Raw genomic sequence first — 15,472 nt, forward strand, 5'->3', positions numbered from 1 at the left:
AGGCAGGAGAAGGGGACAACAGAGGACGAGATGGCTGGATGGCATCACTGACTCAATGGACATAAGTTTGAGCAAGCTCCGGGAGATGGTGAAGGACAGGGAAGCCTGGCATGCTACAGTCCATGGGGTCGCAAAGAGTCAGACACAACTGAGCAACTGAACAACAACCATACACATAGGGCTTCCCAGGCGGCCCTAGTGGTAAAGAAGCTGCCTGCCAATGCAGGAGACGTAAGAGACTCAGCTGTGATCCCTGGATCAAGATCCCCTGGAGGAGGAAACGGCAACCCACTCTAGTATTCTTGTCGGGATAATCCCATGGACAGAGAAGCCTGGCAGGCTACAAGGGGGTCACCGTCAGACACAACTGAAATGACTTAGCGTGCACACTCATCATACACATATCCTCTTTACCACTTCTACCCACTGAAAGGTACTGCAGCTCTTTATATTCCAGCAAGTTCTCCCCTAAGCACTGAGACAAGGTAAGGAGAAAAAAAAATAGGAAATGGTGAACTGTATGACTTGTGATAAGAAGTTTCAACACTTACAAAGCATTTTGCTGGTATTTTTATAATTAAGTTTTGTTAAATTCTTTCACAATGTTGTGAGTCAACTATACTTCAATTAAAAATCCTTTGTTTTGTCCTAAACTGTATGTTTATATAATAACTTCTCCAAATAAATTATCAACTATAGGACAGGGACTAAATCACACCTTACGTATAACTCTTGATTCCCAGCATTTCATAGAATGAAGAACAAAAAAAAAATTCTTTAAAATGTTTATAAAGTTTTAGCTTTGTGCATCTAATATTTGGTCTAAGCATTTATTTAGCTCCTATATAAAATGATCTCACTTACATTCATTAGATAAGGTTAGCTGATCAAAGGAAAAAAAACCACCTTAAAGATTATAACTTTAAGCTTTCCTGTCCTAAGATGAAATGCTAAAGTAACAGCATAAGAATTATATGGTAATGTGCATGAGTAATATGCTTGAGAAGCATAATTTTTGCTAACAAAATTATGTGAGGTGTTAATATGAAAGATTTTTTAATCAAATATCACCTGGCTGGTGCCCCAAAGGAGCTAAACTATGTTTCTTAAAAACAAACAAAAAACACATGGGCTATTAAAATCAGAGCAAAATATATAACAAAAAACTACATCTTATAAATCTGTCATTTCATGTAATAAAAAAAATACTTATTACTGTTATTCTTGTCGTTCAGTCGCTAAGTCTGTCTAACTCTCTGTGATCCCATGGACAGCATCACACCTGACTTCCCCGTCCTTCACCAAATCCCGGAGTTTGCTCAAACTCATGTCCACTGAGTCGGTGATGCCATCCAACCATCTCATTCTCTGTCATCCCCTTCTCCTCCTGCCTTCAATATTTCTCGGCACCTTATTCCTGAGAGGCCATTACTAGAGGATAGCAATCTTAAATTATCCAAAAGCACCCTCTAGTGGCAAAAACATAATTCACACATAAAAGAAAAGTATAGAAATATTGTGACAATATTTAACTAAAGCTTTTCTAAATGAAAATAAAAATGAATATGGCTATTATAAACTTTGTTTCAATGATTCTCCATTACTATATTCAACAGCACAATCAGTTGGACAAATCAATCTATTTTTAGTACTAAAAATACACTTAACCATTTTAAAACTAAAAATACACTTAACGTATAAAATACATATATGTGCAACGCTAATAAAGACATAAGAGCCCTGCTGACTTTCTGTAGCTATGTATGTATTCCATTATTTTTCATTCCCTGAGCTTCTACTCATGGTAGAAAGTATCCACCTCGAGCCTAAGGAAAATTGAGTACAAATTAAACATGTCTAATATTTTCACTACAGACAGCTATAGTTTAAAGCTTTAAATATGATATCTAATCAAGTATTCATCACAAATACTTTTTGCCACTGAACTGTATATTACCTAATTAGAAATGCTCATAGTGTTTCCTTATTAACCTCATTTCTCTAATGTTTTCAACTGCTAAATTTTATTGCCTAAAAAGAGAATTTCTATGCCTTAAAAATCTTGTGAAGAAACAGATTTATAATGCTTTGAAGTTATAAAACACTTCAAAATAAAACAGTAGTAACTCCTCTTAAAAGCTGACAGCAAAAAAAAAAAAGCTGACAGCACATAAAAAAACTGCCAGTGAAAACTCTTTTCTCATTTAAAAAGTCTGTATTTTGACTCTGAATATATTCTTATTATTTCAGTAGATTCCTGTATTTCTACCTGTGTCTGGAAAAAAGATACTACAGCAATGAAAACCAATTGGCATTTTTTTGCTTCATGTCTTTATTGAATAGGTTCAAAAATGAAGACATTGTTTGTAATTTAAAAAAACAGAGTGAACAAGAGACAACAGCAGCCATACTACTCTTACTTTTCCAAGCTAATAACTTTCAGAATATTATATAAGCAATTTTTACAGTTTTAAGTTTAAATCATCTTTTCGTTCTACCACACTGGAAAATACTTCTGAAAATAAATAAAAATAAAATAAATGATGCATAGATCTAGGAAAATTTCTTAAAAACTGAACTATTGCACAACAAATCAACATGAAAATAATATATGCAAGTAATATAAAAATGCACTTAAATACACTGAATCAATATGTTTCATAATTCATTAATATATTTCACCTACTTACTGTTTATAACAATCTCTGGGTTTTGGAATTAGATGATTTCTTACCAACTCATTTCCATATAGTACATTATAACATTTACTTGCTACAGTAAAATTCAGTGAGAAACAAACATATGCCACTTTGTTTAAGATCATTTGCCTATCCCTTCCTTGGGCAGACAAAAATTATGTGATCTTTTTTTTTTATGTGATCTTTAAAAACATACTTGGAAGAACATAGTGCTCAATTCTAGATAAAGTAAGAGTTTAAAGTTCTTTCTTTATATGGTTTCTAATAATTAGAACAGAAGAACATAAACAATTGAAATGGAACTCTAATATGTACATTATTCTCCTAAATTTATTAGAGCTTATTCTACTTGATGGAATAAGCTGTAGTATAGTTTTTTTGACCTCTGACCATTCCTTTTGGCCAATATGACTAAATAAAGGCAACCAGAAAAAAAATTATTGACAGTCAGGAAAGGAACTATTAAGTCCTAAATTTCCATTACCACTAAGTTATCCTCTGCCCAAATGAAAAACACAAACAAAACAAAACAAAACAACTAATGAATAAAATTATAAAGTTAAGTATAAATGAATTTCAGAGAAAGCTGTAAGTCACAAATTTCTACCCTGATCCTCACAGTTGATCAGAATCATAAACAAGAAGTTAGAAATTGCCTATAAATGATTTGCCTGTACCTTTATAATAAGATCAAGGTTTGTTAGGTTTGATTCAACAGAAATAACTACTGAATTACTGAATTTGGCTGCACAAGCAATCAAAGGCATTTACTACTAAATACAATGTTACACTGAAAGTGACAATGATTAAAAGCTGTATTTTAGTCAAAATAAAGGTGAAAGTATAATTACATTTTTGTGAATGTTTAATTACATAATAAAGCAGCTATCCATTAAGCAATGCATTTTCAGAGGCTTTTTATTGTGAAGTAAATGGTGCTTCAGCACTAAACACTGGAAGAAAAACATGAGTAGGGAAAATTAAATATTAACATTCTCTTAACCTACCCATGAATACATATAACTGTACTTCAAGTGATTAAAATTCAATCCTTTTTACCTTCATGCCCTGCACTAACGATTAATTATTGAAGTTAATTGTTTATTAGGTGAGATGATCTGTCTTAAAATCCATTAATTTCTTCTAAATTCAAATACATAGATATAAATGCAAGATTTTGCAAGGAACTTTGTGCATCTTCTATTAAATAATTAACTTGCAAACTCTGTAAAAATGAAGTAGCAAACTACTCTTCAGACATGAGATAATGGGAAAAAAGGACAAAAGTGAAATCTGAAGACAATTAGAAGTAGAAAGAATGTATGTTCAACTAATACACACTGAGCAAAAAAAAATAATCATTCAGTTATACCTAGAAAAAGAAACATATGTATTTTCAGCTTTGTGTCTCTGAAAAGGGAACTACATAATTACATTTTAAAGAAATGAGTAAAAATTTCTATAGAATTAATAATACACTGAGTAAAGAGCAACATAGGCAATAGGGGTTTTCCCTCTCTTTTTAAAAAATATTTATAAATTATTAAAGAGCTCTACAGGAAAACGACACAACCAATTGTAACTAAAATATTCTCTCAGTTTCAAAAGTTCAAGCATTCCATCCCACAATGATACTATCTGAAAATAGGTCAATAATAAAAAATGTTTATTCTTATGTTCTGCTCAAAGTAATGATCATCTGAAAGCTTAAGAGTGCTAAGCACTGATGCTGGATTGTTTGTGGAAGTATACTTAATGTACTTTAACAACAGAAAAGGAACACCTAAGTTAAATGATTCCACTTAAAAGTTATTTTCTGACTGATAAGTAGGTATGTCCTTGAATGGCACAGCTTAGGTTACCAGGTATTTATTATATACAGTATATGTACACACACATATATGCACGCACATTACACGGCCAAAGAATTATGCTCCAAAAACTGTTGGAAAAAAAGTATTTTGAGTAACTTTAGCACGAAATCACTAGAGGAAGTGCTCTAGATGTCCAAGCAGCAATAATCATAATATTCAGGACTAAGCTTTTTCTTTTTTTTTTGGATTCTGTTCACAGAACCATTCTTCGAACACCACATTCACAGCAGAACTTTGCCCATTCTACAGGGTATTTAGTCCCACATTCATGGCAGAATTTTGGTAAGTGTCCCGCTGAATTTCCTTCAATGCCTTTAGTGTTTCCACCATTAAATGAAGAGATGTAGTCTCCATCTGGCCTGGAGAGGTACAGAGAGAAAGTAGAAACACAGAGTTCATGACAGTAATTTTCAATCTGTAGGCCTTGGGAAACAGAAAATAGTATTATTAAGTATAACTAAAAGGTTCTTAATCTCATCATTAATGCTCTTGAAGAACTGATGCCAAAGAACTGATGCTTTCGAACTGTGGTGCTAGAGAAGCCTATTGAGAGTCTGTTGGGCAGTAAGGAGATCAAACCAGTCAATCCTAAAGGAAATCAACCCTAAATATTCATTTGAAGGACTGATGCTAAAGCTCCAATACTTTGGCCACCTGATGAGAAGAGTTGACTCACTGGAAAAGACCATGATGCTAGGAAAGACTGAGGGCAGAAGGAGAAAGGGGCAAAAGAGGATGAGATGTTTGGATGGCATCACCAACTCAACGGACATGAGTTTGAGCAAACTCCAGGAGAAACTGAAGGACAGGGAAGTCTGGTGAGCTGCAGTGACTGGGGTCGCAAAGAGTCGGACACAACTGAGCGATTGAACTGAACTGAACTTTTTCCCTCTTGTATTGAGTTGTTTGGTTCTTCTGTAAAGATCTCTAATCTTTCTGTGATATTATACTGTCACTGTTAATGACTTCAATTCCCTGTCTTATTCCTTTATATACTTCAAACTGACTTATTTTATAAGTAATGTCTGAAGAATTTAAGTATCTTATGTCTTGGGCATATGTGTTTGTTTTCTGTTGTCACTCATGACTGATTCCCTGTTTCCCTGTATGGCTTGAAATATGTTTGTTTTGTAGTTCAGAATTGCAAGCTCATGTGTGTTCACCTGTGAGAATCAGGAGGCCTGGCTTAACAGCATTTCACAAGATGGCTCTTTCTGCTTTTGCTTTTCTAAGCTCCAAGGAAGCTCTTAAACCAAGAGTATCCAAGTTATTTTTTCAGATAAGAATTTATTAGAATATGCAGATGATTTACTTTCAAACCTTAAACTCATATGAAGGGCCACCTATAGTTAGGAATTATCAGTGGGAATTCACATCCCTCTGAGCCATGGCTAGGACAGACAAGTATCCTTGGAATCTCATTCCTGATTGTTTTTTTTTCCCCCCTAGTCCAGCTTTCACTCAAGAGATAACGCTCTGAATACTGTGAGAGAAGGGATAACACAATCTTTCTCCTCTTCTGTGGACACATTTGACCTTGGGATAACTTCTCAGCTCTGTTTAATGAAAACCCAGCAGAGGTGAAATGCCAGCTATGTTTCTAGGCAACAGGGTTTGCAAGCAGTTCACTGAAACCGGACATATCCCTCAGGTTATCCAGGAAGCTATGTCTATGAAACTGTTATTATGAGACGCCAATTCCCTTTGGGAAAAAGGACTTCTTAAACTGACCCTATACCCACCTATGAGATCTTATTCTCTTATACCTAAGCTGTCAGTTGGATAGCTGAGGAAGACAAGCTTCAGGAATGCTGCAAAGCCTCCCATGAAAGAGAAAACACCTGACGCTGCCCTGCTCTCACTTCCTATTTCTGAAAACAGTCCCAGTGACGAATGTAATATATAGTCATATAAGTGTCTCTGGCTGAGTCTAAGAAGAATCTTTGCTGAACCTCTCAAGAATCCTGGCTTAGAGCAAGAGGCATGGTGGGAAGGATGAGGAAAATTTGTTTTTAACACTATCTTGTACAAGTCCCAGAAGTCAATTCCTCTCTCCCCAAATTACCTTAAAACCCAAGTCTCTATGTAGTGAAGACACTGAAAACCTCAAAAGTAGCTGCAGTGTCACAGTTAATTTACCAAATTGATCTCTAACTTTCTTCATATTTTTTTCTTTACAAATTTCCTTTCTTTTCTGAAAGCTAAACTATACACTCAGAAATATATATATTTCCCTTTTATTCAGTATTTCTAGGTGTTCTATTTGGAAAGGGTTGTCCAGGAAATGTAATCTATCAGACTTCCAGAAAAATAAATCTCTGAAAACTCTCCTTCTGTTTCGGTTACAAGTATTTTTGTCCAGGATGGAGGCTGAGTTTAACTCAGGTGAGTAAGGCTCAGGGCTTCCTATCAGATAAAAAGGTCTGAAAAGGAAAAAAAAAAAAAGAATATCCCAAACATTTTTTAATGTGACTTTTGCTCCTGCCTGTTAACACTTTGTCTACCTCTTTGGAAAGATAACATTATTCATTTATTCAAGCATATGTATTTATTAAGTTTTCCATTTTATAGCAGAATGTTAATCTTAAACTCAGCACTGATTCAAAGCACATGGTTCCACACATATAGAACACAGTACAGCCATAATTCAGGACTCTAAGAAACAGAAGTTCACGTCCTTATATGAATCAAAAATACGTATCAAAGCCTCAGGTGAGACAAACAATACTTATTAAACAATCTAGCTGAAAAGACAGCAACTTATCAATTCCTCTATAGTTCTCATCTTAGGCATAAGCATCACCCTTAAAACTTTCTAAATGGCAGACGGCTAGACCCCTCTCCATCTGGGAGAGACCTCCACATGTTTGGTTTTGGAAATCTCCATAGATGCTTCCTCTAGTGGGCAAAACCAAGAGGGAGAGCTAGCATCTTAGATACTTAAAAATCTATTCCCAGATTAAATATGAATAATGAATGTGTGTACATATTACATACTTATAACAAAAGTAGACAATATGTATACTTTTCTATAACACAACAACATCACAACTGGTTTTGGTGTATCACAGGATGGTCATGTTACAGGCGTGCACTATAGGCATCTTAAAAAAAAACCCTATGAAATCCACTGCCCTATTTAGTATGGATTCAGCAGGATGTTAATTATTAAGTTAAGCACTAAATTACACAGTGCTTCTGTATGAGAAATCACAGCAGAACTTTTAAGGTCTCAGGACTAGTTGTACTTTCTCAGAAAAAGTGATTTATTTTTCTGTTTCAGACAACAAGAGTCATGTAACTACTCTTCTATTCTCCTGTACTCTGGCTACTACAACGAAGTTCATACGCCACTTTGCGGCCCAGGACTGGCCTATCTACAGGTCTCATGACAAAAACTTTGTGAACTAACCACACTCGTTTTTCCACTTTATCTTTTAATTGTCACCTTTCCTTTACCTATTTTTCTTTCATTTGAAAAATGATGTTGTATTTCACTATACATTTCTGTACCTTTCCCTAAAACTTTATGAAATAAGTTGGGACACATATGAAAAATAAAATGTTTATAACTGGAATGATTTCATTATAGGTTGAAAAACAGAGTCAATGTCAAAGCCGTGCAAATATTGTGACATATTAGAAAGGGACGTACATGGATAGTCACGATCTCATCAGAGGAATTTAAATGTACTAAAATGCTGCTGAAAATGATAATAGCAGTAGTGTAAAAAGTCTATTATTCAATTTGAAGAGGTAAAAATCCAGTGATACTGAACAAACTGTATCTGAGTATTTACCATAAAAATTACATCTACAAGGTATAAGAAAATACTATTTACACTCAAAACTAGGTCTTTATTGTATAACATTAAAGTCAAGTTAAATCACACAGGAAAAATTACATTTTCTATTAATAACCTGATAGAAATTTTGTACATGGTCTTTGGAAAACAATGAATAGTTATTTTTATTTTAGTTATTACAATATCAGAGCTAAACATACCTGGCCATGTAGCTATCACTATATGTTTTTCTTTTGCTTGTAAGCACACCTGAGGCAGGATTTCGGGCCAAACTAGGTGGTGTGGAATTTCGAGGTTTGATGTTAGTCCTAGAAGACAGAAAGAGATGGCATAATGAAAAAAAACTACTGAATAGTAAGCATTTCTTTCACAAATTGCTTATTAGAATGATTAGAAAAATAATTAGAAGCTATGAAGGGGTAAGCTCAAAAGATTAAAATCCGTAATTATTTCATATCTGAAATCCTTAATACGAAGTAAAAGTCAAAGCATTTTGCATTGACTAACACTCATTATCTTGATGGTACATAAAATCATTTAAAAATATGTCTATATATTCTTGACATGAAATTTATGTTAGTCATTCTAAAACACTTCAAAATTTTTTAAAGTTTAAATCTACAGTCCCCTCAAACTAGAGATAAGTCTTGTTGAGTGCCTACAGTTAAATAATAATGTTAGATGTATGAGATGTGGTTAAAAATTTTGCTAACCATTTTTAAAGAATAATATTCCATTTATGAAAGCTTGTTCTTAGAAAAATCAACTAGAATGAATCGGTTAATAATATACTCTTGCCTCTAAAGATTTTAATTTCACCAACTATACAACCTGGGCTATCTGTTATCAGTAAAGGGGTTGATCATACCTTTCTGAATTCACTTTCTGAAAATTCCAGAATCAAAGAACACTTATGTATGAGGTAAAAATGGTAAAATGTATAGGCTTTGGAATTCAGATGAATCTGGATTCAAATCCCAACTGCCACTGAACATCTCTGGGTCTGGCAATCTGAGTCCAAATTCCCTTGTGTATAACATGTGACCATCATCACTTATAGGAAGTCAGATATACAAAATGTAACTGATAACTACATTTAGCATAGCTAAGGGTGATGATGGTATTACTACTATTAGTATTGCTACTACAAGTTAACACTTACATTAACAGTGCTTACTACATTTGATGTAGATGCAGTTTTTTTTCCTGGCCACACCTCACAGCATAAGGGATCTTAGTTCTCCAACCAGGGATCGAATCCATGCCCCCTGCAGTGGAAGTGTAGGGTACTAACCACTGGACCACAAGGGAATTCCTATAGCTAGATTTCTAATCGTCTTCATATAAAATTTATTTAATGCTCATAATAATGCTATGAAGCAGTAAAGATTACTAATTCTATCTTGCAAAGGAGGCAACTGAGGCAAAGAGTAGTTAAGTAATTTCCCCAAGGTGACAGATAAGTCATTGCAGAACTAGGTGTAAGATGTTCTATAGTGTTAGTTTCCTCCCTCTCTTTAGAAATTTAGTCAAATCTTTTCATTTCGGAGATAAGCAATATTGTGTTACATGATCAAGCAGAATTCTCTTTAAAAAAAACACCTTATAAGTTCTCAAACTCTGGCTGAAATTCTTCCTTCTCTACTTATATAGCAAAGCTGGAGAGAGTCTCCCCAAATTTTAAACAGTTGTCTCCAAAATACATGAAATTTTCCAAATGCCCATTACATGCCACATATGATACCAGGTACTACATATACTTCGCTTTCTTTAATCTCCACAAAAATCTCTGAAGATATTATTCCCATTTTAAAGTTGAAAAAACTCATAGTCAGAGAGATTAAGTGCAAAGCTATTACATGGCCGGGCTTCCCTAATAGCTCAGTTGGTCAAGAATCTGCCTGCAAAGCAGGAGATCCCAGTTCGATTCCTGGGTCGGAAACATCCACTTAAGAAGGGATAGGCTACCCACTCCAGTATTATTGGGGGCTTCCCGTATGGCTCAACTGGTAAAGAATCCTCCTGCAATGTGGGAGACCTGGGTTCGATCCCTGCGTTGGAAAGATCCTCTGGAGAAGGGAAAGGCAACCCACTTCAGTATTCTGGCCTGGAGAATTCCATGGACTACAGTCCATGGGGTCGCAAAGAGTCAGACTTGACTGAGCAACTTTCACTCATGTTACATGGCCAGAGTGTTTGAGTTTGGATTTATGTGGGTCTCATTCCAAATCTTATATTCAATATACAATGATGTCATTCAAAGGGAGGCAACTTTGAATACTTAAACTATTCCTAAACTTTGACAAGAATCACCCTGGTGCATGGATGGGTTACCCTGAACCTCTTCAAATGGCCTTCAAATACTCACTGCAAGTCCACCCATGAGGTGTATGCTACTCTACTTTCACATGGCCCCTCTAGGGATGTTGCAGAACTATCACATGCCTTTTTAGAAATTCAGTCTCTGAAAACTCCCTGCCAAATGGTGGCAATTCCTCCAAGTGAGAGTCATAGAGGAACAGGATGAACAGGATTTTTGGTTTTTTGGCTCAAGAACGAAAACTTGTTAGAAATACTATCGCCCCCATATATATTATATTATATATAAGACAGTACAAACATACCAATGCATATACACATACAACTTCATATTGATAGTTATTCAAATTAGAAAATAATTAAAAAATACATAAAATATAAGTTATCAACAACAGGTGTCATTATTCAATGCCTATTGTGTATTTTTAGTAACATCTATAAGGTAGAACTGGAATGCCAAAAACCATTTTGATCAGTACTTAAAACATGTTACTCCAGGTCTCACACCATCAACACATTTTTCTTCCTGGTCAGAGTCTGAAAGTGCTACCTTATTATGTGTCCATTAATACAATCTGCCTGCTAGAGTTAAAGCCAATAATAAAAGAAGGTCTAACTGTGCAACGACACTTCCTCTACCCCACTGCTAAACACTGTTTCTTTGAGATTTGCCTTGGAGGGTACAGACAGCAGGAACAGTACAAAGAAAAAAAGCTCAGCGCACAAATTCTTCCTTCTAGGATTTATCACTATCTACTTAAAGACAACACATGATGGCTGCTAAAGACTCAGACTTTTCCCGTCTTTGTTTTACTGTGTATCTAGCTAAATGTATTATTATTTATGGAAAAAAGAATGCTGTGGTAGACTTTGGTTTAAAAGTTAATTAGGTGAGCTCTATTAAGTAATTTAACTTATGAGACCCTCAATTCATCATTTGAAGATGAGAGGGCAAGACTTGCTTTGGGGGCACAAATTTGTAAGCTTGGAAGACTCGTGCGGAGAGTCCCAAGACTGCCACTGCCACTCCTGCTTTTCTTAGTCTGCGGGGCCAGTACAAAGAAGGGAATGAGATTACTGCCCTGTGTTATGTGGAATTTGTAACTACCTAACACAAAGACTAAGGATCCCTGGATTGAATGTGTTCTAAGAACTTTTTCCTGCTTTTTTATAATAATTTATCATCTACTTAGCTAAGAGATACTCTAGCAATATTGTATTTATGTAATATATGATGTAATATTCCCTATACTCTTTTAAAAATTTTACTCCTAAAAAAGTTTCATAAAAATAACAATTATTAAGGTAACTCATTTCAACCCTCTGAAAATTAAAATTTAATTCAAAATTAAAATGTAAATTTTGTTCTATGAATGCTCTAAAAATAGACAGGATAATAAAAATGCTCTTCAAAAATCAAAGTGGTATAAATCTTAGAAGATTATTCAACACTTCTTGGCTTAAAAATGATTAAATAAAAAATTTTAAGTATAGGAATATACAGATTTATAGTATTTCATTATATAAAAGCCTTTAAAGAAATATCTGAAAAACATTAACCAAACTGAGTTACAAATACTTACTTGTAAATGGGTAATAACTCATGTCTTTTGATGGCACTGTCTGATTTTGTATCACTCTCATACAACCTTTGCACATGTCTTCCAGTTCGAAGTGGAGGGCCTAACTTGTCCATCTTACTATTAAAATATATAAAGGTGTACCCATAAGGAGAATGCTACTGTTTCTTTACATTCAAAAAAAATTTAAGACATTATTCTGATTCATCAGAAATCTACCCCCCAAGCTCTTTCAGAATTATCTGACTGCCAGGGTAAGGACTAATGTCAAAAAGAATGCTCAGATAGTTCATACAACTGCCATTATTAAATATGAAAATCTGACTACACAGACCACCCTGCCAGTTTTGACAAACATACTAACATAATCCACACTTACACATATCAGGGCAATGGAATCAATAAAAAAAAAAAAAAAGAAGGACAACTGTTTAAAATTTCTGAAGCTAGCAGTGAACTGGAAGTTATTATTCTGATAAATAAATACACATATGATGCTTTTTCCTATGGAGCTCACAAATAATCTAACTGTCCCCTTCCCTGAATTCACAGAATTTTCCTATTTCTGAAATTTATCCAAAGAAACATTAAGTATGATTCTATGAAAAAACTTATGGCAATTCTAAAAACTACATGGAAAAATTGTAAGTGGCCATGCTGTCTGAAGCTAATATTTTTAACCAAAATTAGAAAGGATTGCCAGCTACTGAATAACAGAAAACTGCAGGTTTGCAGAGATTTCATTATTTTACATCAAACAAATGACATTATCATCAATCAATAGCCATTCATAGTAGGGAGCAGAGAAAATTAAATTAGAAAACTAGGAGTACTACCTTCAATGACTATTGAATGACACATCACTGCTTGATAACAAAGAGTTTTTTTAAGGGATTTTTGTTTACTCATTTAAATCCTGAGCACCTACTATGTATCAGGCACTGTGCTAAATTCTGGGGACACTGTGGTAAATAAGACAGACCTGAAGCTTTGTTCTTATTACAGAGTTTAGTGTCTCAAAAGAATCTGGTCATCCCTCTAGATAATAAGGATCTCTACAGAGGGACTCATTTTATCCAGTCTCTGTTCCTTCAAGATCCTATAAGCAGCAGGCATTCTGCTGTAAAAGTTGATATCAATCCTTTGCAGGCGGTGCTGCTTTACATTAGGTGTTTACATCACACTCATTAAAACATTTTAAAGAATTTTTTTAAATGCCTCCAATAAATATATTGCACATTTATTACATATAAAATAACAAAACTTCTAAAATTTGTGAGATTAACATTTTATGTACTTTACTTGTGAGCAATTAGTAGAAAATTAACCTATTTAGAATTTCAATTAATAAATCAGATTTTTCTTTAAGTTATGTAATAACAGTCAAAGCACTACTGTTCCAAACAGTAGTTTCCTTACAAACGGTACCTGTGGATTTGGAAAAAGAAAAGATTTTACTTTCTTCCTCAGAAAAAAAGCTACTGAAATTACAACTCAAAATTAAAATTTAGAAACATTTAAAACATGGATTCCTCTCACGTGATAAGAACTACTAAAATCTAACAAATGATAAAACAAAGGAGACGAGTAGAATCTAATAAAAATGTAAAGGCAATTCTCTATTGGGAATATTACATATTTTCTATATATGAGAGGATTGCTAGTATTTTCAGATTTTAAAAATGTAATTTTTTTAAAAGGCAGATTTCAATGATGATTTTACTACCACATACCTGTGTTATGAAATTCAACTCAATTGGTTTGTGTACCATGTATATGAATGTGTGCATACACACACACAATTCAAATGTTACTTAGGCTGGTCTTCCCTGGTGGCTCAGATGGTAGAGTATCTGCCTGCAATGCAGGAGACCCAGGTCTAGGTCTACCTGTGTATATGTATGTATATCACAGTTCAAATGCTACCTAGGCTAAATGTTAGTAAATGTTGTTATTAAGTTCAAATCACTTCATTCCACTGTAGATTTCTATTGTTATGCTATGTTATTTTCAAGGTCTAACTAAATAAAAATAAATTTTAAATTCCCAATGTAATCAAGGTTATATAATATGTAAGTTTACACATAAATGCATTTTACATAATTTTAATAAATATAATCTTTGTATAAATTAATATCTATTTAGGTGCTTTTCATATAAAATTTTGCTAACATACATATTTGAAAAACCTTGAAATGATAGGCAATGTTAAGGTTTTAAATAAATTTAAAAATTATCCTGGGACCTAATCAAAATGAAAGTAAACCATTTGGACATCAAAGTAAACCATGGACAAGACAACCAAATGAATGTGAGAAAATATCTACATATGGTATGACCAATAAGGGGTTAATATCCAAAATATATAAACAGATCATACAACTCAACATCAAAAAAGCAAAAGACCTCACTAGACATTTTTCCAAACTTGATATTTTCCAAAGCCAAAAGGCATAGGAAAAGATGCTCATTGTAGTTAATCATCAGAGAAATACAAATTAAAACCACAATGAGCTACCAACTCACAACTGTCAGAAGGCTATCATCAAAAAGACACAAATAACAAATGTTGGTGAGGATGTGGAGAAAAGGGAACCCTCTCACACTATTGGTGAAAATATAAATTGGTGCAATCATTGTGGAAAACTATATCGAGATTTCTCAAAAAACTAAAAATAAAATTACCACATGGCCCAGTAATTCCACTCCTGGGTATACATCTGAAAAAACACTAACTCAAAAAGATACACACATCCCAACATTTACAGCAGCATTATTTACAAGTGCCATGATAACAGAAGCAACCTAAGTGTCCATCAACAGATGAATGGATAAAGATGACGAGGTTTATACATATATATGTACATACATACACACACACACAAACAAATGGAAAATGGAATACTACACAGCCATAAAAAGGGACGAAATTTTGCCATCTGCAATAACATGGATAGACATGGAGGGTAATATGCTAAGTGAAGTACATCACTTAGAGAAAGACAAATACTATTACTAATAGTATTTGTATATAAATTACAAATATATAAAGTATATACATTACAAATACTAATACTATTACATCACATATGTGGAATCTAACAAATAGTGAATGTAACAAAAAAAAGAAACTGACTCAAAGATAGTGGTTACCAGTGTGAAGAGGGAAGGAGGGAGAGGCAATTTGGGGTGGG

At 34.0% G+C, this 15,472-nt stretch overlaps 1 protein-coding gene across 1 annotated transcript in view; it reads right to left on the reverse strand.

The window, feature by feature from the left end:
* Nucleotides 1–2,314: 2,314 nt before the first annotated feature.
* Nucleotides 2,315–15,472, reverse strand: part of ZC2HC1A (zinc finger C2HC-type containing 1A) — a 51,337-nt gene continuing 38,179 nt past the window's right edge. The window contains exons 8-9 of the mRNA XM_065903192.1: nt 8,580–8,687; nt 2,315–4,932 (exon numbers count right to left, since the gene is read on the reverse strand). Of these exons, the coding sequence (XP_065759264.1) occupies nt 4,767–4,932; nt 8,580–8,687 (274 nt within the window). The 3' untranslated portion in view covers nt 2,315–4,766. The remainder of the gene's footprint in view (nt 4,933–8,579; nt 8,688–15,472) is intronic.

This window comes from Muntiacus reevesi, chromosome 12 (genome assembly GCF_963930625.1).
Source record: "Muntiacus reevesi chromosome 12, mMunRee1.1, whole genome shotgun sequence".
Lineage (NCBI taxonomy): Eukaryota > Metazoa > Chordata > Mammalia > Artiodactyla > Cervidae > Muntiacus > Muntiacus reevesi.